The sequence below is a fragment of the Panicum virgatum genome, chromosome 5K (genome assembly GCF_016808335.1).
Source record: "Panicum virgatum strain AP13 chromosome 5K, P.virgatum_v5, whole genome shotgun sequence".
Lineage (NCBI taxonomy): Eukaryota > Viridiplantae > Streptophyta > Magnoliopsida > Poales > Poaceae > Panicum > Panicum virgatum.
The window spans coordinates 44220472-44241415 of NC_053140.1; the positions used below are offsets into that span (position 1 = coordinate 44220472).

At 52.5% G+C, this 20944-nt stretch overlaps 3 protein-coding genes across 4 annotated transcripts; all 3 read right to left on the reverse strand.

The window, feature by feature from the left end:
* Window positions 1-5435: 5435 nt before the first annotated feature.
* LOC120707640 (sugar transport protein MST6-like) lies at window positions 5436-6523 on the reverse strand. Of its 2 annotated transcripts, none has more exons than XM_039992585.1 (2): window positions 6074-6523; window positions 5436-6005 (listed from the first exon to the last, which is right to left on the reverse strand). In XM_039992585.1, exon 2 carries the CDS (start codon window positions 5900-5902, stop codon window positions 5465-5467), a length of 438 nt encoding a protein of 145 aa, XP_039848519.1. In that variant the 5' UTR covers window positions 5903-6005; window positions 6074-6523; the 3' UTR covers window positions 5436-5464. The 2 variants fall into 2 exon arrangements, with proteins under 2 accessions (XP_039848519.1, XP_039848518.1); XM_039992584.1 differs by having other exon boundaries at window positions 5436-5961; window positions 6074-6517.
* Window positions 6524-6618: 95 nt separating this feature from the next.
* On the reverse strand, window positions 6619-8826 carry LOC120710141 (anthocyanin 5-aromatic acyltransferase-like). Its single transcript, XM_039995805.1, has 2 exons — window positions 8756-8826; window positions 6619-7845 (listed from the first exon to the last, which is right to left on the reverse strand). The coding sequence occupies exons 1-2, from the start codon at window positions 8824-8826 to the stop codon at window positions 6825-6827; spliced, it is 1092 nt and encodes a 363-aa protein (XP_039851739.1). The 3' UTR covers window positions 6619-6824.
* A 4438-nt stretch (window positions 8827-13264) lies between these two features.
* Window positions 13265-16880, reverse strand: LOC120707635 (protein DETOXIFICATION 14-like). Its single transcript, XM_039992579.1, has 6 exons — window positions 16478-16880; window positions 14836-15380; window positions 14629-14715; window positions 14460-14516; window positions 13914-14358; window positions 13265-13747 (listed from the first exon to the last, which is right to left on the reverse strand). Exons 1-6 carry the CDS (start codon window positions 16775-16777, stop codon window positions 13691-13693), a joined length of 1491 nt encoding a protein of 496 aa, XP_039848513.1. The 5' UTR covers window positions 16778-16880; the 3' UTR covers window positions 13265-13690.
* Between the last annotated feature and the right edge of the window lie 4064 nt (window positions 16881-20944).

The window sequence follows — 20944 nt, forward strand, 5'->3', positions numbered from 1 at the left end:
AAAGGAAAGATTTTTTTCTCCTAGTTCTGTCTTTGTGTCGAGGTTAAATTGCGCATTTCTATTCTCGGGGATTTTGCTTTTCTAACCCCCGCGGGGACCTCTACCCTTGTTGCAACTAAGATCTGCATTGAGCTGCTGGACTGCCGTATAGATCCGGACCCTCTTGCTGCTGGAAAGGGATCCGGACCCCTAAGGACCTACTCTGGAGAGCGGGAGCTTGTTTCCGGGGGTGGTCCGGAGTCCTGTGTAGCCGCTTAGCTGGTTCCGCACCCAAAAGCCTACACACTCCGCCACCCTGTAACGAGTACTCTAGTACCTGGAGCCGGGTAATTGGGGGCCCGGACCTCGTTCCAGCTCAAGAGTTGGCTTCCTAAGTCCAACACGGCATGTCCAGCTCTACATCTCAAAGGATCGAGTACAGCAAAGTGACCTCACCCACTACTGCGAAGGGTCTGGGACGATGAAGCCAGGTCCGGAAAGGTCGTGCTGTTTCCTGGAGCGGTCCGGAGCCCTGTGTAGCGCCTTAGCCTGGTTCTGTACCCTAAGCCTACACACTCCACCACTCTGTAACAAGCACTGAGCTACCCGGACCTGCGCATCAACAGACCCGGACCTGGTACCAGCCTGGGATTCGTCAGGAATGGGCCCCGCGGGTCTGCTACTAAGCTATAACTTTGAAATGGTACGCAGGTTAAAACCTGGTTAGTGGTAGTCAGTCTCAAACCATTGAGCCTACCTACCAGGGGGTCCGAGTATCTGCTTCAAAGCTTTCATGCAGGATAAGAGCCAGTCTCGATGGTAGACAGACTCATAGCAACTGAGTCTCTCTCCCAGGGGGCCCGGGGCATCCGCTTTGTCCCAGACATTATGGATGAATTCTGCATGCGTCAAATAGCTAAGTTGCAGTATCGTTGCTACTGTATAAGCGAACTTGATTCTTCTATATGTACTCCTGTATACTACACAGGGAACAAGGCGCTTGCTCGTCTTACAGGCTATGCAGCCCTATGCCAAAGAGGTCTGGAGTATCTTCTACGGCTCAGATGGCAGACAGGTCCAAGCAACTGAACCTATCTGCCAGGGGGCCAGGGGGCCAGGGCGCCGGGGTGCTGCATACTACAAATCAACAACTGACAAACAGCTAAGTTGAAGTTTTTTCTACTTCAAAAATTTCAGCTAGTACAAAGTTTGTTACAGGAAAAAGATACAATGCCCAGCTCAAGGGTCTGTAGGCTCCCGCTTGAAGTAGGCGGCGATGAAGTCAACGACCTCCTGTACGCTGTCCCGAGCGGCGGCCTCTGTCTCCGCTACAGGGCCATCGACCACGGGCGCCAGCGAGATGGTCGGGTCGTGGCTCCGGAGGCACGTCAGGATGTGTTCCGCCACCAGCCGGATCAGCTCGCGGCCCTCGGTTTCAAGCTGTCCAGCAAGGACTGGCCCCAGGCGCTGGAGCCTATCCGAAGCAGAACTCAGCACCGGGAGGGCGTCAGCTATCGAAGCTGGCGGCTCCGCCACCTGAATCGGGCTCAGACCAAGCGGCACCAGCGCCAGGCTCGCTTCGGTTGCCCAGTCAGCGATCCGCTGAGCCTCAACGCGCTGGTCTTCCTGGTGCTTCCGGACCGCCTCCCGGACCGCCTCTTGCACCCGGGTGTCCAAGGCCGCCTTGGCCACCTCCACCTCGCGGGACCCCTCCTCGAGCTTGCGGGACCTCTCCTCCATCTTGGTCTCCCTCTCCTCCGCCCATGCCTTCCGCTTCTTGAGCGAGTCTCGCTGGCGCTCAAGCTCCTTCTCTATGCCGGTGGCTTGGGCCTCCCGCTTGGCGAGGGACTTCCGGCCCTCCTCCAAATCCGCCTCGTCGGCAGTCAGCTGTTGGGCTCTCTCCTGCAGTTGTTCACGCCATCCCTGCAGAGTCACAGAGAAGACGTCGAGCTCCTGCCTCCGGACCTCGAGGTCCTCGCTGCGAGTCTCCAGCTCGGACTGTTGGGTAGCGAGGTGAGCCTCGAGGTTGGACCGCTGAGCAGCGAAGCCAACAACCTCCAGGGTGAAGTCCTGCTCCCGCTGCGCCAAGGATTTCTCTCGGTTTGACACCGCGAACTCTCGGTCAAACACCTTCCCAAGGTTGGCTCGGTAGGCCTCTTGGTCCGCCTTGAGCTTTGACCGAGTTTCCGCGGCGCGGGAGGCTTCAGCCTTCGTGTGCGCTTCCAGGCGGGTGTGCCAGTCGGAGAGGCGCTGGCGCTCGCTCTCCAGAGCAGACCACTCCCGCCAGAAGGCCGCCTCAGTGGAGGAGGTTGCCTCCTCGATCGACCGCCGAACCTGCAACAGCACCTGAGGAAGCGGAGTCGCATCCTCCTCCGGGAGTTGGAGCTGCAGGAGTCGCCTGCCAAAGACCACCTCCAACTCCTCCTCTGCAACAGGACCGGAGCTGGAGGTAGAGGCTTCCGCTGCGGCACTTGTCTCCGGCGCCTCCACTGCCACCGCGTCAGGTGCGGCTGTGCCCAGCTCTGGTGCCCCCGCTGCCGCCGAGTCGGGTGCGGCCGAGCCCAGCTCCGGCGCCCCCGCTGCCGCCGAGTCGGGCGCGGCCGCACCCAGCTCCGGCGCCTCCCTCACTGGGAATAGGCGGGTGCGCTCCGCCACCCGGCTGTGGGTACCCTACAAACCCCACAACATTTGGCGCCGTCCGTGGGGAGAGCAGGCGTTGGCTGGATCTTCAGGCTTCTGTGCTGAGCTCATCCTCTGCAACGACGAGTGAGAAGATGAAGGAAGACAGGGCGTCACCCACGCCACGTGCCGTAGCACTGGGGCACCAACGCCCACGGTGCGGCGGCGTACGGCAGCGGCGTCTGATGTGCGTCGCCACGGCAACACCTCAGAGCCGGCACGGGAGCGCACAGCGGAGGCGCCGCTGGGCGCTGCTACCCCTACGTCGACTCAAGGTTTTCTCTCAAGCAACGGCCACACTTCCTCTGCGGTGGCATGGCGTCGGCTCAAGGCTTTCTCTCAACATGGAGCCTGGAGCCGACGGCCATCCCGGAGGAAGTTGACCGTGTCGTCGCGTCGTCTCCTGCACCGCCTGGGGCTCTTGGTGCTGCTGCAGACAGGACCCCGCCACCAGGCGCGGGGGCCCCTGGCGCTAGCACCAAGGACAAGCCGGCGAACGACCGCACTTCTCCGCGCGTCGCACCGGTCCTTCTGCTGCGCAAGGGTGTCTGTCTTTCATCGGCAGACGACGACGACGGCTGGGGGCCTCTCCCATTCAAGCCAAAGAATTTGTCTCATGCCATGTAAGCATGTGACAGCTCTTAGGCAAGGAGGGGTCCCCCGAGCTCCCGAGGTGATGCTGGATGATGCGGTTCAGGCACATCCAGGGCGCCTTCGCCTCCGACGACTATGAAGAATTTGGGAGTGCTCGCACCACTTCCAACCGGAGAAGGACACGCTGTATAGCATGCAGCCGTAGGTTACTCCTAAGAAAAGACTAAGAGAGTTCCTCCTTTGTAATAACGTGGCGCCTACGTGTGTGTCCAGAGCGGTCATGGTCCGACCTTGTAAACCCGACCTCTGGCCCTATCACACAAACAGGCAAAAAGCGGTCCGGAGCGGTGAAGGTCCGACCTCGTAATCCCGACCTCTGATGTATACCGTGATAACCACAATAATAAAGGAGATTTTCTTTCTCAGTTTTACCTAGGCTCCACCCTGATTACATTTATTCGCCTTGGTTTAACTATTCTTTCCTCTTGAACAGAGTTTCCCTTGTTGCTAACAATCCAAGTTAAGTTGCTGGCTTATGGTCAGGTGGGACACCCCTTCTAGCTGGAAGGCAGTTCGGACCCCTAAGGATCTGCTCTGGAAAAGTGGTACTCGTATCCTGGGGTAGAGAAGCTCTGCGTAGCTTAGCCTGGTAATGTACCCTAAGTTTACGTACTTCGCTACCCTGATACAAGTGCTCTACTATCCGAGTCTGCTGTCTTTAGAGATCCCGGGCTCCCTTCTAGTATAAGGCTTGGTTTCTTTGCATCTTACTATAAGGTCCGGAAACGTGCTTCATCGGATCGTCAGCAACGCTCCAAGTCCACTCCGGCGGAGACCGCTCACCACGGTTGCTAAGAGCCAGGTCCGGGAAGTAGTGCTTGCTCCCTGAGCGATCCGAAGTCTGTGTAGCCGCTTAGCTTAGTTCCGTACCCTAAGCCTACACCTTCATCGCCCTGTGGAGAGCACCCTAGTACCTGAACCCGGCAACAGGCATACCGGCCTCAGGGGTCCGGGATGCCCGCTCTCTCCATGAGCACACCAACGCAATCAAGTTGCGTAGGAACACATCGCGATGGTGGCCCCACCCGCGGGTTCGTACCTCACCCGAGGTGGGCCCGGGGGCCACTGTCGGTACCCCAGAACTGGGGTACCCCCTCTTGCTGTGTCTAGGCAAGGGCCTTGTAGTTATCCTTGGCTACGTCCAAACATCCGGACCCCTGTGGTCCGGAGTCCTGTCTCTCTCGACAACGGCCCCGGACCTGTCTCACAACTGGAAAGGTCCGGGAACACTGTGTGCCCCAAGAAAGGCGGGCGCTCAGCCCAAACAGCCGGGGCTCCGGACCTCCCGTGGAGCCCGGACCCCCTGTATAGTAACCAGACCCCTCGCTAAGGGAAGAAGTCGACGCCCTGCTTTGGGGTGGTCCGGAGCCGACACGTGTCCATAAGCACGGACACGTATAGAAGGCCGCTTGGTCTCCATATAAGGCCTCACCCACCACTGCATTCATTGCAGTAGGTGGACATCCACATTGATGTAGCGGAAGCCGAGGCGATTCTTTGACCGGGGGGCACTATTGATCGCGTATTACCAAGATAGTGGAGCCGCTGGCGCCGCCCATACCGCGTCTGCCAGTCTGCCGTAACAGATGGACACGACGGCTCGGCTTCGCCCATTATGACGCTACATAATAGTCTCAGCAGGCCACGCCGCAAGCTACGCTACTCCAACGGGCGCCTAGCTGACGGGACAGGAGAAGACCCCCCTGAGTCAGAGGAGCAGCAGTACGCATATCGGAGGAAAGATTCGTAACCACTGTAGTCTTTCAAGTACTCTGCGCAGTATGCCGCACAGCACGTTGGGCCCACTTGTCGGGGCCCAATGTCCAATGTATCCGCTCTCCCTTGATCTATAAAAGGAGGGGGCGCCGCTAGAAGACCTCAGGCTGGGTGAAAGCCAAGGCCTGGGGAGGATAGGTTCATACAATACATCTCCCAGTGGACGTAGGGTATTACGCTCCGGCGGCCCGAATCACTCTAAATCGTGTGTTCTTGTGAGCTTCCTCCCAAAGCTAGATCAACCCAATCGCCAAGGTACTTCCCAGAGTCCTCCCTCACTGGGAATAGGCGGGTGCGCTCCGCCACCCGGCTGTGGGTACCCTACAAACCCCACAACAAACATCATCTCAGCCAAACCACATTCCAACCCACGGTCTCACCCAATAACTTCCGGCGGGTGAACTTCGCAGTTGCGTGTGCAAAGAGCAAATTGGTCATGCAAAGAGCGGTTCGCTGTCAGGATCCCCACCGTGATCATCAGCTGGAACATGATGTTGAGCATCCCGCGCTGCTGTGCCGGCGCCATCTCCGAGATGTAGAGCGGCGACGCCTGGATGGAGAGTCCGACGCCGGCGCCGACGAGCATCCGCCTGGTGACCAGCATCGGGAAGTTGACGGACACGCCGCCGAGGCACGCGCCGCACACGTACGTGGACGCGGCGGTGAACAGAGTCCACTTGCGGCCGAAGGCCCGGGTCAGGGGCCCGGCGAGGAAGGCGGCGGTCATCGCGGCGAGGAAGAGGGAGGAGCTGAAGACCGTCAGGAGCAGGCTGTCGAACTTGTAGTACTGGTTCACCACCATCTGCTTCTTCATCTCCTCGTAGATGGACGAGAAGAACTTGACCAGGAACTGCTACGTCGACGTCAACCCGGCTGCACGATCACCAACAAGACCCCTCGTCGTCAGAGCACTAGAGCTGCAGAGCAATCCCCTGATTTGGCATTCCGGCTACAATAAAATATAAATATGGTGCTCAGTGCTCACAGGTGAGGCCGATGTCGTAGCCGAAGATGCAGCCGGCGACAGAGGCGATGAGGCAGGCGAAGACGACGATGCCGGTGATCTCGCCGGGTACGTCTTGTACCTCGTGGTGTGGTAAAAAGCAATTCACATTGCAGCAAAACAAGATCTGGGAATAAAAGGAGCAAATTACCAGCCAAACAAGATCTGAGCGGCGTGCACATCGCTTACCCGGCGCCGCTGAACTGGAGGGATACCCAGGCGGCGCACGAGCCCTTCGGCTGCAGCGACGGGAGGCGCAACCCCGGCGGCGGGGAAGCGGCGGCTCCCGCAGCGCACGAGCCCCGCAGCCCGCAGCGACGGATGGATTAGGTTTGAGACTGAATCGGACCGAATCGAACTAGCCAAGAGAAAAACCGAACCAAAGCAGCCCACTAGATGTGTTGATCCACTAGACAACAAACCAATTAAGATCAAATAACAAAACCGGCCCACTAAAACCGGGCTCAGCCCAGACCACTATCAGGTTGACTCGTAGTAGTTGAGTAAAAAAGATAAATAATTGTGTGTTGGGCTAAATATTAAGTTACAACACACTAAATGAAATCACAATGATGTAATAATGTATATAAAAAGACAGACCAGTTGTGTACACGTGACTATAGCTGCAACATTATTGATCTTGCACAAGACGGTTCATGCAGGTTTAGATTGGCTTGCCGGCGTACGTGTCGCCCTCCACGCGACACCAAATTCAGCAGCCACACATCTCATCTCAGTCGTTCTCAACTTCACTGGTGTGGAGCCACGCGATACCATCCGCGAAGCACTTCCCGTACCTCTCCATGCCAGCCGGCTGCAAAGAGACGCCAACCTCCAGCCCGCTGGCGCCGCTCCGGCTCTCCGCCACCGCCACCGCCACCGCACCTGTCCTCGCCACGGACACGATGTCCACCTTCGCCGGCCGGCCGAATCCGAAGTCCAGCTCGTAGACGCGGAACCTCGGCGATCCGGCAACGGACAGGATACCTATACCTTTCGCCATTGCCTCCTTGATGCGGTCCAGCCACGCGTCCATGCTGGGTGTCCCGATGCCGCGCACAGCTTCGTCAATGGCGGAGGCGACGGCGGCGCACGCGCTGAAGATCCCGGCTGCTCCTGCCGCCGCCAGCTCGGCCTTGGGTGCCACCCCGAACGCTGGGCCGACGCAGTTGCCGAGGTACTTTTCCGGGAGGGGAGGCTTCATCCGGGAGCGGTGATCGACAGGGAAGAGAATGTAGGTCACCGAGCCCTCGTCGTCGGAGCCGCAGCTCTCTCTGGCTCCGTGCAGGTAGCACGACCAGACGAAGCCAAGGGTGGCAACAAGAGAGGAGCACCGCGGCGGCGCGACGCCTCGTCTCATGGCCTCATCGGCCACGATGTCCTTGACGCGCTTCAGGTCGTCCTTGGACAGGGTGAACGTGGCGACGAGCTGGTCGGCGGACATCTTGACGAACTCCATCTCGTCGGTGCTGGGCGCCGCCTGGAAGAAGATGTCGTACAGGCCCCATGGGTCGGGGAGGAGTGTCCGGTCGATGACGGGAGGTGGGGGCGGCGCTCCGGCGCCGGTGCACGCGGCCGCCCAGGTGTGCAGGAAGTGTGTTGAGCCCGAGCCATCGCAAGCGGCGTGGTGCACGGTGACGCCGATGGCGAGGCCACGCCGTGCGGGCAGCACTGTAGCCTGCAGGGCTAGCAGCCTGCCGCCTGTCACGGCCCACGGGCCGATTGGGCCGCGCGGGTTACTGTAGCACAAGATCCTGTAGCACCGTGGGGCTCAGCTCCTTAGTTCCGAACCGAAAACAGAGAGGGAGCCGAACCAGTTTAAATAGCCGGTCCCTGCGCGTGGGAACACAGATGCCACCAATATGTGGACGGGCACACATGGGCTGCTGGCAGTGAACCCACACACATGGCCCAGCAGAGGCTACGTATGGGATGTGATCAAGAGAGGAGATCCTACTCCTTTGTCCCATATGGATAAGCTGGTTCGACGAGTACGTCGAATCCTAACGGGGGAGATTGTCACGGCCCACGGGCCGACTGGGCCGAATCCTAAGTGACGCAAGAGAATTAGATTGTTACGGCCCACAGGCATCCTAACGGGGGAGATTGTCACGGCCCACGGGCCGACTGGGCCGAATCGCATCCTAACGGGGGAGATTGTCACGGCCCACGGGCCGACTGGGCCGAATCCTAAGTGACGCAAGAGAATTAGATTGTTACGGCCCACGGGCCGACTGGGCCGAATCCTAAGTGGCACAAGAGAATTATTTAACGTCGAATCCTAACGGGGGAGATTGTCACGGCCCACGGGCCGACTGGGCCGAATCCTAAGTGACGCAAGAGAATTAGATTGTCAACTGAGCCGAATCCTAAGTGATGCAAGAGAATTATTTAGCAGATGTGGTTTACTCAAAGTGTAGAATAAATCTTATCCGTTATTCCGGACCGGGTCCCTACACCGCCCTCCGGCAATGGCAGCACAAGCGCCGCGATCCTGGCAACCTCGCGGGGATCATCGGTCGCGAGGCCGTCGATGTCCGCGTCGTCACCGTCGCACTCGGCGACGGTGAAGGGGACGGCGTCGCCCGGGCTGTAGTTGCAGCTCGTAGCGGCCGGCGAGCGGGTAGAAGGCGGCCACGTCAGCAGCGGGGGCGAGGCGGCGACGGGGACGGCCGCACGAGGGCCGTGTCGAGGACGCGGAGGCGAGGAGGTGCCGGCGCCACGGCCATGGCCATCGCGTGTCCGCCGCCAATATCGACGATTGCTGCAGGTGGTTGGGGGGGGGGGGGGGGGGGCGAGTAGTGAGCAAATTTGGAAGACTGAAAGGGTCACAGGAGGTAGCCAATCTACTATAGGTTAGCCGTGTTGCGAGTTGCGACGCGATGTTTGAGAGCCCAGCAGAGGCATCCAGCACCAGTGGGTGACTGTCTGATTGATTGCCTTACTTGTTGGCTGCTCAAAATTCGCCGCCACCATTATCCCCGGCTTGTTTCTATGTTCTTCTGGATGGTACACAAATAACGTCATCCACGACCGCAAAAAGTCACCAATATCTCAATCCAAGAAGAAGAAGAAGAAATGGTTTAAAAAAAAAGAAGAAAACAAGAAAAAGACAACGACGGACGACGACGACGGCAACAGAGAGAATAAGAAACCAGCACACCTCTTTCTCTCCGGGTCCGATCCATCAAGTTCTATTTCAGAGTTTTTTTTCTCTATTTTCCGTACCACTTTATTATTTTTTGCGGGTAATCTGTACCACTTTATTTAAGGCGTGTTTAATGATCGATGTTGCTATGAGGTTGTGTCCAACGGCCGATGGTGTCGCTGGCTTCCCCTGATGGCAGAGAGAGAGAAATGGCAAAAATCATCTCGTCAGCGACAGTTTCGTCGCTACCATAGAGACCGTGAGGATGGAAACTCGTCTTCTAAATTTTTCCTTATTGTTTCTCGCTTCCACGTCTGCGGCGCCGTTGGAGGCGACATAAGGCTGGTTTAGCACTACTACAAAATAGGCTTTTTGTCCCGGTTCCAAACTGACTTTTGTCTCGGTTTTGGAACCGGGACAAGGCTTCCGGGACAAAAGCCTCGAGGCTTTTGTCCCGGGTGGCAGAATCAGGACAAAAGGTGCCTGACGTTAAAAATTTTTTTGCACACCACGGGATTCGATCACAAGACCTCTTGCCTAGCGTATGGTTTTCTTACCAACTCACCTAAGTAGTACACGTGACTCAGTATAGAATAACTTCCTTTTGAACTATCACGTGGAGGGGCCTTTTGTCCGGACCTTTTGTCCCGGTTGGTGTTACCACCCGGGATAAAAGGGTCCAACCCTTTTATCCCGGGTGGAGCCACCAACCGGGACAAAAGGAGAGCCTTTTGTCCGGGTTGGTGGCTCCACCCGGGACAAAAAGCCCATGTCCCCCACGTTGGCCCGGCTAGCCGTTGGACCCGGGATAAAAGCCAACTTTTGTCCCGGGCCCAAAGGTAACCGGGACAAATGGCCTGGAAGAAAGGCCTATTTTGTAGTAGTGTAGTGATGTTTCATAAGGCTAGTCTAATCTCAGTGGCAGTTTTATAAGAGTTTTATAGGCATTAAATGTGACAGTTTCATAAAAGTTTTACCGACATTAAATTTTATGTCACGTCAGTAAAATTGTTGATATAGTTATAGGGTCATGAGAAGAGAGGAAGGGGAGCTTCATGATATAAGGCTAGTCTTAGTGGGAGTTTTATGGACACAGTTACCTAGATAGAGAACTAAGTAATCGTGTCAGATGGGTTTCATGGTGATGAAACTCTCCTCACATCCCATGAAACTCTATCCTTCTCTATCCTTGCCATGTCAGCAAAAGTGATGGTATTTAATGTCATGAAATCCTCCCTGAAACTCCTATTTTTTTTTTTGAAACGAACCAGGCAGAAGAGCTGCCAATTATATTAAATAAGAAGATGAAAGTCCAGATTGGACAGTACAACAATTGAGAGGTAAAACAATCCTACATCAAGCAACTCGACAACCACATGATGCATCACTCAAAACAAACCACATGACGCATCACTTAAATACTCAAAGCAACAAACTACCACTCCAGCACTCAGCTACCTCAAACTCCACAACTCAATATCTCTGTCTGTGGCCGCTTGACTCAAACATCTTCATGTGCTACCACTTCTAGTAATTCATCAATGCCCTCTCCAACCATGCCGATTAAGGCATTGACCATCGCGAGACTGGCCTAAGAGGAATTTCATCCCCATGAGGTCATGACACTTCTCCCGGCTCGGTTACCAAGTTCTCAGTCTTGATAATTGTGCAACAAAATTATATATTGAGACTGACCTTATCGAAAACATTAATAAATAGTCCTCAAAGGTGGTAAAGCTAAAGAAAAATAAAAAAAGCATTTTGATCAGTGACCACCAAGAGCAATTATCGCCCGAAAAAAGACATGCATGCCAATCTTTTCACTGTCTCTATCTCTATTTATGTGTTTATTCCTTTGTTCGGGACGACTTGGGTACGGCGAACTTTTGTGTTGTCGTCATTGATGCCGTTGCATGCCATCCACAACATAGGTGGGTGGATGGGCCAACGATAGAGGAGGCAAGTTCAATTTGAAGCAGCCAATCAGACAAGCAGACCGGACCATGTGCTTGTACTAGCTGGGAGTGATGGACCGGCTCAAATATAGCGTCGCCGTTCAATTTCCGTCGATCACCTCTTCTCTCTCTTCCAAATACTTACTTGAGAAAAAAAAAGCTAAGCAACAACCGATTGTTTCAAAGTCTGTCTAATACCCGATTTTGTTTCAGAGTCTGCGATTTTTCCTAGGGCCGGGAACTGAATCCCTACATGATTTTTTTTTTGCTTAAGACAGCAGCGATACGTTTTTATCACGTTTCCTTAAGTCAGGTTTAAAAATGATTGGTACAAGATTTGGTATAAATAGGTATTGATTATCAGATCGTAGGGGGAAAGCAAACATCCTTGTTAGTTCAATTTATTTAACTGCAACCTTGGTTCTCCTGAAACTTTTAGACCCCCAACTTAAAATTACATTTGCTAATCATTTATTTCATAGTGCCAAATTATCTGTAAACTGCATGTACGGTGAGTGTAAATTATTTCAACCCCTGAGAGTCTGATGTAGTGATGTCCATCATCCTTCTTAGAATTATGTTGTGCTAGATATTAGCCTAGATACTAGCGATCCTTTTTACTGTTTTTCAATTTTCACAGCTGTTAATTATTGATTGACAGTTCAAAATTCAGCGTAAGTGGCATGTAAGATGACTGCCATTACCTAATATGTCCACTTTTGGTCAGATAGTTGTACTGTCATTCTTGTCACATTCTATTTTGCTATGTAATAGGCTAGGCAGTAGCGATCCTATATCCTCTTCCAAAATTATGGTTCTCAATTTACAGCTGTTAATCATTGTTTTGACCGTCCAATCTTTTGGTGCAATTGCCAATTTGTGCCTAAAATATGGCTGTCATTTTTACCTTCTAGAGATATAGATAAAGTTTCAATCAGCAAAGATCTTATATTTAATGGAAAAGTATATGCTGGTGGCAACGTGTCAGTGTCTCCATGTGTCATTCAACTATCTATGCGTTTTATGGTCCGGCGGAAAGGGCTGGATGGGACTTCAACATCTTTTATAGGATAATTTGTGCCATTGAGTCAATTCTGAACACATGGACTATTATGAACACTCTGGACTTCAAGGTTGCCATGAAGCACAACGGGAACATTTTTGGTTGCTTGCTCATTATTTGAGCAAGCATTACTTTATATGGCAAATGCAAGGAGTTTGAGCATGGAACCATTGTCTACTGTGCATGTGAAGGAGATTTAGCATTTCTAATTGGGATAACAACACCCTGTCAATGATGCTCATTGTGTCTCTGATGCCCCTAACATGTGAAAAATAAGTGAAATTAAAGATTCTATTTTCTAATGAATTTTACTACTGTATATGTAGAGTCCGTGTCTCTGAATCTCTGATGACCCTAACCATTGGTTGTATATTGTTGTGTAGTGATGAGGAAGAAGAATGATAGTTCCAAAAAAAGTTTGATATTTCATATGGAAAATATGCAGCCTGTTATATATGGTTCTGAGTTCATCTGAATTTTTTGTAGTTCAGTGGACATCTTCTCACTTGTTTTAATATGTCCATATGCACTATATCAATTTATTTATGCAGTTCCTAGTGTCAGCTTTGCTTTTTAGAAGAATTTAGGATTTGAATCTGATATATACACAATTCGGGTGTTTGAAACTTCTAAAAAGCAAAGCTGACACTAGGAACTGCATAAATAAATTGATACTCCCTCCGTTCCAAATTATAAGACATCCCAAGAATCTTGGAGAGTCAAAACAATCTCAAGTTTGACCAAGATTATAGAGAGAAATATAAAAATTTATGATATCAAATTGATGTACTATGAAAATATAACTAATAAAGAATCTAATGGTACTTAGTTTATATAATAAATGTCGTTATTCTATTATATAAATTTGGTCAAACATAAAAAACTTTGACTCTCCAAAATTGTTGGAATGTCTTATAATTTGGAACGGAGGGAGTATAGTGCATATGGACATATTAAAACAAGTGAGAAGATGTCCACTGAACTGCATCTGAAACACCCGAATTGTCTTCTGTAAAAATTTTGGTGTTTTGAAGAGCGTAAACAACAGATGTCAAAATGTCAGTAAAATAACCGAATGTCAGGTAGACAGTTCTCTCCTAGTTTTTACACAATCATCAGCATTTCTCTACTTGATTAATCTTTTTAATGAAGTACGTGCAATGCTCATTCTAAAAAAAAGGTTATTCTTCCGTGTTTCTCTACAGTTCATGTATACAAAAATCAACAGTGGGAAAACGAAGCTGAAAGCAAGAACCATGTGTGCCTGCCTTGATGATCAGTAAACGGGCATGGAATAGGCCCGTTTGCCTTGACATGCACGAGCCACATTGCTTGGCCTGATCACCCTCTCCCTTCCGTGAATGCCACAGGAACAGACGCCTCCCCTGCACCATCGGACTGTAAATGTAGAGGTGCCGCTGCTCCAGCAGACATCACGGCCCGGGCTCCGGAGCCTTCTCGCTGAACACCCGTTCCCTAGCCTTCTCAGCCTGCATACACAACAAGCCGAATGCAATGCACCATGAGAGACAGACAGAGAGATGAGATGACGCACAAACTCTTCGGAATGATACGGTTAATTATTTGTTCATCTTTGCTTCATCAACTGTGCACTAGTGCACAGCTTGTTTGCTGACGGAGTGACGGAGAACGGACCATCTTGGGCCAGTCGGTGAAGAAGTTGATGGCGGACAGGAGCGCGGACTGCGACAGGGAGCCGCAGACGACGCCCAGCCAGAGCCCTCTCGCCCCCATGCGCAGCACGAAGCCGAGGAGGATCGCCATGGGGATCCCCAGCAGGTAGAAGGAGCCGAGGTTGACGTACGCGCCCAGGTGCTGCCACCCGCACCCCCGGGCGACGCCCGAGAGCGCTCCCTGCACGCAGTCGGTGACGACGGTGATGCAGACCAGGGGAACCATGGCGGCGACGGAGGAGACGACCTCCTCCTCGCTGCTGTACGCGAGGCCCACGAGGCGCCGCGACGCTAGGAGGGCCCCGCCCACGACGACCGCGTCCACCGCCGCCATGGAGAGCACGACGCGGACGGCGGATCGAGCTCCGTCGGCGTTCCCGGCGCCCAGTTCGTTCGCCACCCGTGTGCTGTTCGTTCAGAGGAAGATATATACACCATCAAATGGTGAACTGCTTCAAAGGAGACAGTAAGCATCTTCCATGAAAGTTAGGTTTCTTCGCAATCATACCTCCCGGCAGCTCCAAGCCCAAATGGTATAGTGAAGAGCAGTGTTACACTTGTGAGGCTGTAAAAGAAAGGATTCGACATTCGAGCATGCATCATAAGGTTAGACACTGCTGTACTAGAAGAATCATGTGTCTGCATATACACACAGTGATCATGGATTCAGTCAGTACCAGATCGAAAGTACTGAGGTCTGCAGCTCTGGGTTGGGTAGAAATCCTGACAGGAGAATAAGGATCTCAAATGACCACCATTCCAGACTGATGAGAAGAAGAAAAAAATGAATTAGATTTTGTTAGTCACAGTCTCACAGGTAAAAGGGGAATTCAGAACAGAGATCAACGGGACTATGAATGTGAGCTCTACCCTAAGCTGATTACCAGATCATGAGGGCGGACGGCAGAGCTAGACGAAGGAACGCGTCCACTCCCTCGAAGGCTTCCATCGTGGGGCGTGTGCGCGTCTCCATGCAGGAGCTCGAGAACATTATGTACCCGACAAGCATGGCCACGTTGAGCCAGTAGGAGATGCATATCGTCAGAGCGGCGCCGGTGTACCCGAAGCCGGTCTTGAACACCATGACGTAGCACAGACGGATGTGGATGGCCATGGTGGCGATGGACGACAGCAGCAGCGGGTAGATCAGGCTCTGCGTCTGCAGGAACTTGGTGAGCGGCTGGATCACCGCGTTGGCGAAGAGCCCCGGGATCAGCCAGACCATGTACCTCCCGGCTCCCCGGGAGATGAGGGGGTCCTGCCCTATGAGGATCAGGATCTTGTCCATGAACACCCAGATGAGTGAGAGCGGGATGCAGACCACTAGGAGGGTGAATACTGCTCGGTAAGTGTCGACGCCTAGTTTATGGTACTGCTTTGCACCGTAGGCTTGGCCACACAGTGTCTCCAGTGCACTTGCCATTCCAATCTGTTTCACCAGGGCGATTCTTGATGTTAATGGTGTTCAGTAGAAGGTGATCAATTAGATGCTCAATAGCCAAATACTTGCAGGTGAACTGAGCACCATAGCTTTCTACTATAATGCAAAAGCAGAGCACCTGCTATATTCCTCAAAAAAAAAAACTGAGCACCATTTTTCTTTGTTACGGCTGAAGAGAGAATAAATAAAGTAGTATGTCGGTAAGTTTTGAGCTGAGATCTATTCTGTAGAATATGAAGACCATTAATTCTTAAAAAAAGAAGTGATACCTGCCAAATTACCTTTTTTCTTGCGGTTTAACTGTGACACAGTGACTAACTAACCAGGTAAAATCGTAAACTGAACATTGTGTGGCGATGCTATCATAACAATGCTACCATGAGATAGAGAACATACTGCGGTGGGCAACTTATTATATATGCTGACGAAATTGGGTTGACGACTTGAGTCCACTGGAAAAGAGACCCTCTTTTCATTCGCAAGTCCACAGAATAGACTAGCACTACAAGTACTACACATCAACACATGGGCTGCGGCATAATCTTTTCCTGCAACGCCGCCCCTGTCGCTGGCGGACTAGTTGAACAACGAAATATCTTTGAACCGTTCAGAACGCATGCGTCCACACCCACTAGGAACTAGCTCACTATCATAATGTCCGATCCAGTTAGAGTAAAGAAGCGAAAGTCACATGATCATCCAACTGCAACGAGACGTATCCTATCCTATCGACAGACAAACAATTAACTCGCGATGTTGTAAACTTTCTTTTCGTCTTAATACAATGATGCGCAGCTCTCCTGCGTATTGGAGAAAAAAAAACAATTAACTCGCTAAAGGCTGTTCCTGGGAAAAATCCCATTGATTCTTCCAAAGAAAACTCGATATGATCCATGGCGCCCAGAGCAACCTCGACCACTATCAGAGCCGATCGAGAGGCGCACGGTATGCGCTTGTCCAGCCAAGAGTAATCATGCGAATATCACGGTGCTCAGCGGAAAGAACGGGCGGGAGGGGACGCGGAAATGGTCAAGTGGAAATGGAGGAGGAGGAGGAGGAGTGGGGGAGGAAAGGCGTGGACGGACCAGGAGGCTGAAGCCGGTGACGTTGGCGAGGGAGGTGGCGATGGCAGCGGAGGAGAGCGGGAGCACGCCGGGGAGGTGGCCGACCATCATGTTGGAGGACACCTGCACGACGTTCTGCGACATGCTCACCACCAACATGGGCAGCGCCAGGTAGCCCACCCGCCCGGCCTCGCGCGCCCACAGCCGCCACCAGGCCGCCGACGCCTCCTTGCCGTCGTCGCCGCCCGCCCGCAGCTGCTGCGGCCGCGGAAGCAGCAGCGGCAGCGCGGCCTCGCCGCCCTCCCTCGTCGCGGCGGCCATCTCGGCCGCTCTCTACTCCACCGACGATCGATGTCCGGACTCCGGAGGCTTGGAGAGCGAGCTGCGCGTGGTGGGTGTGCTTGTGGTGGATGTGCCTGTGCCGTCTGTGTGCACGCACGCGCTACTTATTATGGACCGGGCCGGCGATCTCGACCGCGTGCTTGTCCGTCGTCTCAGACCGAGCGAGCGCGCTGCCAGGCCAGTCTCGGCACGGCGTCGAGTCCACCTCGTGAGATCGCGGGGCGGGGGCGATCTGTAGCTTTCTGTGTAGTTTAGATCTAACCTAAATTAGGCCTCGTCTAAGTGTATCCTTGACACGATAACCACTCGAGAAGAGTTTTCTGCAGCTTCTGTTCTCTGATCTAACCTAAACGTAAGCAAGCTACCTTTGTTTTTGATAGAGTCTACGATTTTGCTTTGATCGAGTCCTAGTATGACCCTGCCTAGAATCGAACTATGCTACCTTTCTCGATATTAATTGAGTCCTAGTTCAGGTGTCCGACTACAATAGCAAATACACAAAATTTATCGTGTGTGGATATTTTTAATATAATATGCAAACGTGGGATAATACAGACCGTTGGATCTTCGTAAAATCTAACGGTCTAAATTCTTCTCTTTTTTAGATTAACGTGGGAATTTCTAGCCTCTCTCAGCAAACGTGGTGGCTTCTTCTAACACTCAAATATTTATATAATAGACCGTTGGATCTTCGTAAAATCTAACGGTCTAAATTCTTCTCTTTTTTAGATTAACGTGGGAATTTCTAGCCTCTCTCAGCAAACGTGGTGGCTTCTTCTAACACTCAAATATTTATATAATAGATAGATAGATAGATTAGGCCTGAACTGTATGGCGTAGCATGGCAATAATTTGACAGTAAATTAAAGAAAGTAGAGCCTCCCTGCTTGCTTACGAATAGATTATCCTTGGGGGACTTCACTACTGTCAGCTATACTGTTTAAGGCCAGTCTCAATTGGAGTTTTATGGAGAGTTTTATAATATTAAATATCATCAATTTTGCTGACATGGCAAGAAGAGAATAATGGAGTTTTATGGGATATGAGGAGAGTTTCATCACCATGAAACTCATCTGGCACAGTTATCTAGTTTTTAGTCTAGATATCAGTGTCCATAAAATTTCCAGTGAGACTGGCCTAAGGGAGAAAAAGAACGGATAGATCCATGCTGAGTTGTCATCACAGCGATGCATGCAACTTCTACTGGAGCCCTACCAAACGCTCTCGAGGTGGAGCGGCTCCACCCTGTAGACTGGGAACCACAAAAACAGGTGGAGCAGGCGGAGTCAAAACCAGCTCCGGCTCCACCTTTTTCTGCAAGAGCCGGAGCCCTCCCAAACGGTCTCATAAATGATGCTCATCTCCCGTTGTGCAAACTGCACAGCGCCTGATTGTCAAATTTTATCCCTAGCCTAACTACAACAGTGCAGCCTAGAAGCAATGCAGTCATCCAAACAAAATCTTATGCAGGCCAGAACAAGAAATGCAGCCAGCCAAACAAACCTACAAAATACTACATAAGCCTGGCTTTAGACGGCCCTGCATAACTTCTATGCCAGACAAAAATAAACCAAGTAACCAATCACACGAGCTGTCCATGCTGCATCCAAGAATGCTGTCCATCGCCCGCCCGGCAAGCAAGGTCGTCTCGAGACTCTCTGAGAGCTCGAGTGGTTGAGCACGACTTTTTCACGAGCGTGCATGAACGTCTATTTTTTTCTTCTTCAAGAGTAGTGGTAGTAGTAGCAGTAGTAGTAATAATAAGAAGAAGAAAAAAGAAAAAACTGAATTAACATCTAGCATATGGGCCGCGCAGCGGAAGAAGAAGCTCCGGAGGACACAAGACGGGCCGTGATATTCTGGGCTGTTTCTAGAAGCTGGGATGTGCAGGCCTTGGCTTTGCTTCTGGGTTGTGCGGTCTCGTTGGGCTGGGCGCTGCGAAATTGTTGGCCGTTTTTAGCGCTTTGTGCTCCAAACTTTTTCGAACAAAAAATATGTACGGAATCAAGGCAAGGGCCCTCGATGACATGAGGAAATGTTTTTCTTTTGGCAACATTGAGAAGTACTTTTGTTAGCGTGACAGTGTGGAACTGCTTAGGAGCCAAAGTCAGAGGAGCAAACTTAAATCTTCAAACAAGAGTTATATTATACAGTATCATATTCCCGTCAAAGCAACCCAAACAGCACAGAAAGCCTCAATCAGACCACACATGTGAATCCGTTGCGACGTACGCATCATTGTGTGTGTGTTTTTTATATATATAATACATAAAAAACACACATCCATGGTTGTTTCAAAGTCCCAACCTTTGAAAGCTGTCGGAACGGCACGGTAGTCAAAGGCTCGAAGCTAGAAACCCCGCACAGCGTCTTCCGGCCATGTTCTTGTTGCGCAGCCCAACACTAAAAAAAAACGAAGGTAGCACTAGCAGCCGCGCCTCTTGTCTTCTGCCCGGCTGCCACTGTGTGAATCACACGGTCACCCGTTCCGTTCCGTTCCGTTCCGTTCCTCTCGTCAGAGTCCTCGCCAGCGCAAAAGGTCAAGGTGCGTGCCCCCCTTCGGCGCCGCTGCTCATGTCCTCGGAGATCGACGAAGAAGCGAGGTCAAGGCGCCCGCCCGGGGCGGCCGGCCAGTGCCACCGGCCGGACCGGACCACAGCTGTGGTGTCAAACGGGCTCGGTGCCCGTACTCAACGGCGGCGCGGAGACTGCCCCGGTTGCGCTTGCGCCCAAACTTGCGAGTCACAGGGCTTGACCCCTGTGGCTCTGCGGCGCGCTTGGAGTGGGAGCGGCCTGACGCTCCATCTATCCGGCCGCGGCCCGGCCCCCTAGCCGAAAGCTACGCGCGAACAATTCGTATGGCCACGCCCTGCTCGTGTTCTTTCTTTATCCCGTGGCGGCATCCGCATGGGCGCGCGTTTGACAGAGCGTGCATCGCATGGGCGCGCGTTTTGACAGAGCGTGCAGCGCATGGGCATGCTGTTACACAGACTGCAGGTTCCGAAACAGGCAACGGCACGGTATGTCAATGCCTACAATGCTAGAACGGACGTTCGAGGATACGTTCGGAAGCAGATGATTTCCGCAGTTAGCAACGTGTGCCCGAACGTACGGTTCTTTTTGTTTTTGCGATGGAAGATTGGAAGATGTGCGCGTCACCCGTTCCTCTCATTCCAGTCCAGTGGTGGTAGACTGGTAGCTCCTGCAGTCCTGCTGCACCTGCACCTGCACTACTCTGGAACTGGGTGGCGGCCTGGCGGGGCATGACGTCGCGCGGAACAGAAAGAGGTGAAGCAAGTTTTAGTAATTTTAGAGTGTCTATCCCTCGCTGGACTGAATATTACCTCGTCTCTTCTCACTCAATTTTTTGGACCACTGAATTAAAATCCAACGACTCTCCTTCATCTTCTACCTCCAGCCTCCCCTTGGTGCCGACCCGCTGCCCATCACCCCCCCCCCCCCCCGGCGGCGCGGGTGAGCTAGGTCCGCGCCGGCCCCTCTCGCCGCCGCCGTCCTCCGCCACCCACCACCACCATCGGGGCGGCCTGGCGCCGCTGGTCCTCCTTCTAAGCCCGGTGGTGAGCGGCGCCCCTCCCCCCTTCCCAGCAACTTGGAATCCGAACCCTAACCTCGTCGGAGTTGGAGAAGAAGGTGTAGATAGGAAAGAAAAAAATTCGAGTGAGGAGAGCCTCCAAATCACTTGAGTGTGATCTATCTTTTCCCTAATTTTACGCAGCAGCCAACACGGTTTCTGTGGATCCGCCGGGAAAGAAAATGCGAGCATTTGGAGCGAGCTGTGCTGGAAACTCCGAAAGACAATTTTTCCACGGGGCAAAACGCAAGAAAAGACGACGCTCTTGTTCCCCAAAAGTAAAAGAAAAAAGGAAAAAATTGACGCTCGTCAGTCTTCACCGCGTGCCTGCAGTGGGGTAACCAAAAAAAAAAACACGCGTGGCAAGTGCAACCGGACGGATTGATTATGCCCGAAAGTACATGTATACGTAGACCGTGTTGGTGGTCAACAGCGGCTATTATTGTAGCAGGAACATTTTTTAAAGCAAGCGGCCACGGCGCGATACGGCGACAGGGACGAACAATAGATAATACGGTCGGGACGAGGGGACGGCTCCGCAAAATGGTCGTCGC

Excerpts from the sequence above, each read along its gene's own strand:
- LOC120710141 (XM_039995805.1), bottom strand. The coding sequence starts at position 8,826 with ATGGCCATGGCCGTGGCGCCGGCACCTCCTCGCCTCCGCGTCCTCGAC. Across the intron at positions 7,846-8,755 it reads GCCCTCGTGCGGCCGTCCCC|GATCTTGTGCTACAGTAACC; the intron begins GTCGCCGCCTCG and ends ACGGTGCTACAG.
- LOC120707635 (XM_039992579.1), bottom strand. The coding sequence starts at position 16,777 with ATGGCCGCCGCGACGAGGGAGGGCGGCGAGGCCGCGCTGCCGCTGCTG. Across the intron at positions 15,381-16,477 it reads TCACCGGCTTCAGCCTCCTG|ATTGGAATGGCAAGTGCACT; the intron begins GTCCGTCCACGC and ends CTGGTGAAACAG. Across the intron at positions 14,517-14,628 it reads ACCTCAGTACTTTCGATCTG|CCTCACAAGTGTAACACTGC; the intron begins GTACTGACTGAA and ends TTTCTTTTACAG.
- LOC120707640 (XM_039992585.1), bottom strand. The coding sequence starts at position 5,902 with ATGAAGAAGCAGATGGTGGTGAACCAGTACTACAAGTTCGACAGCCTG.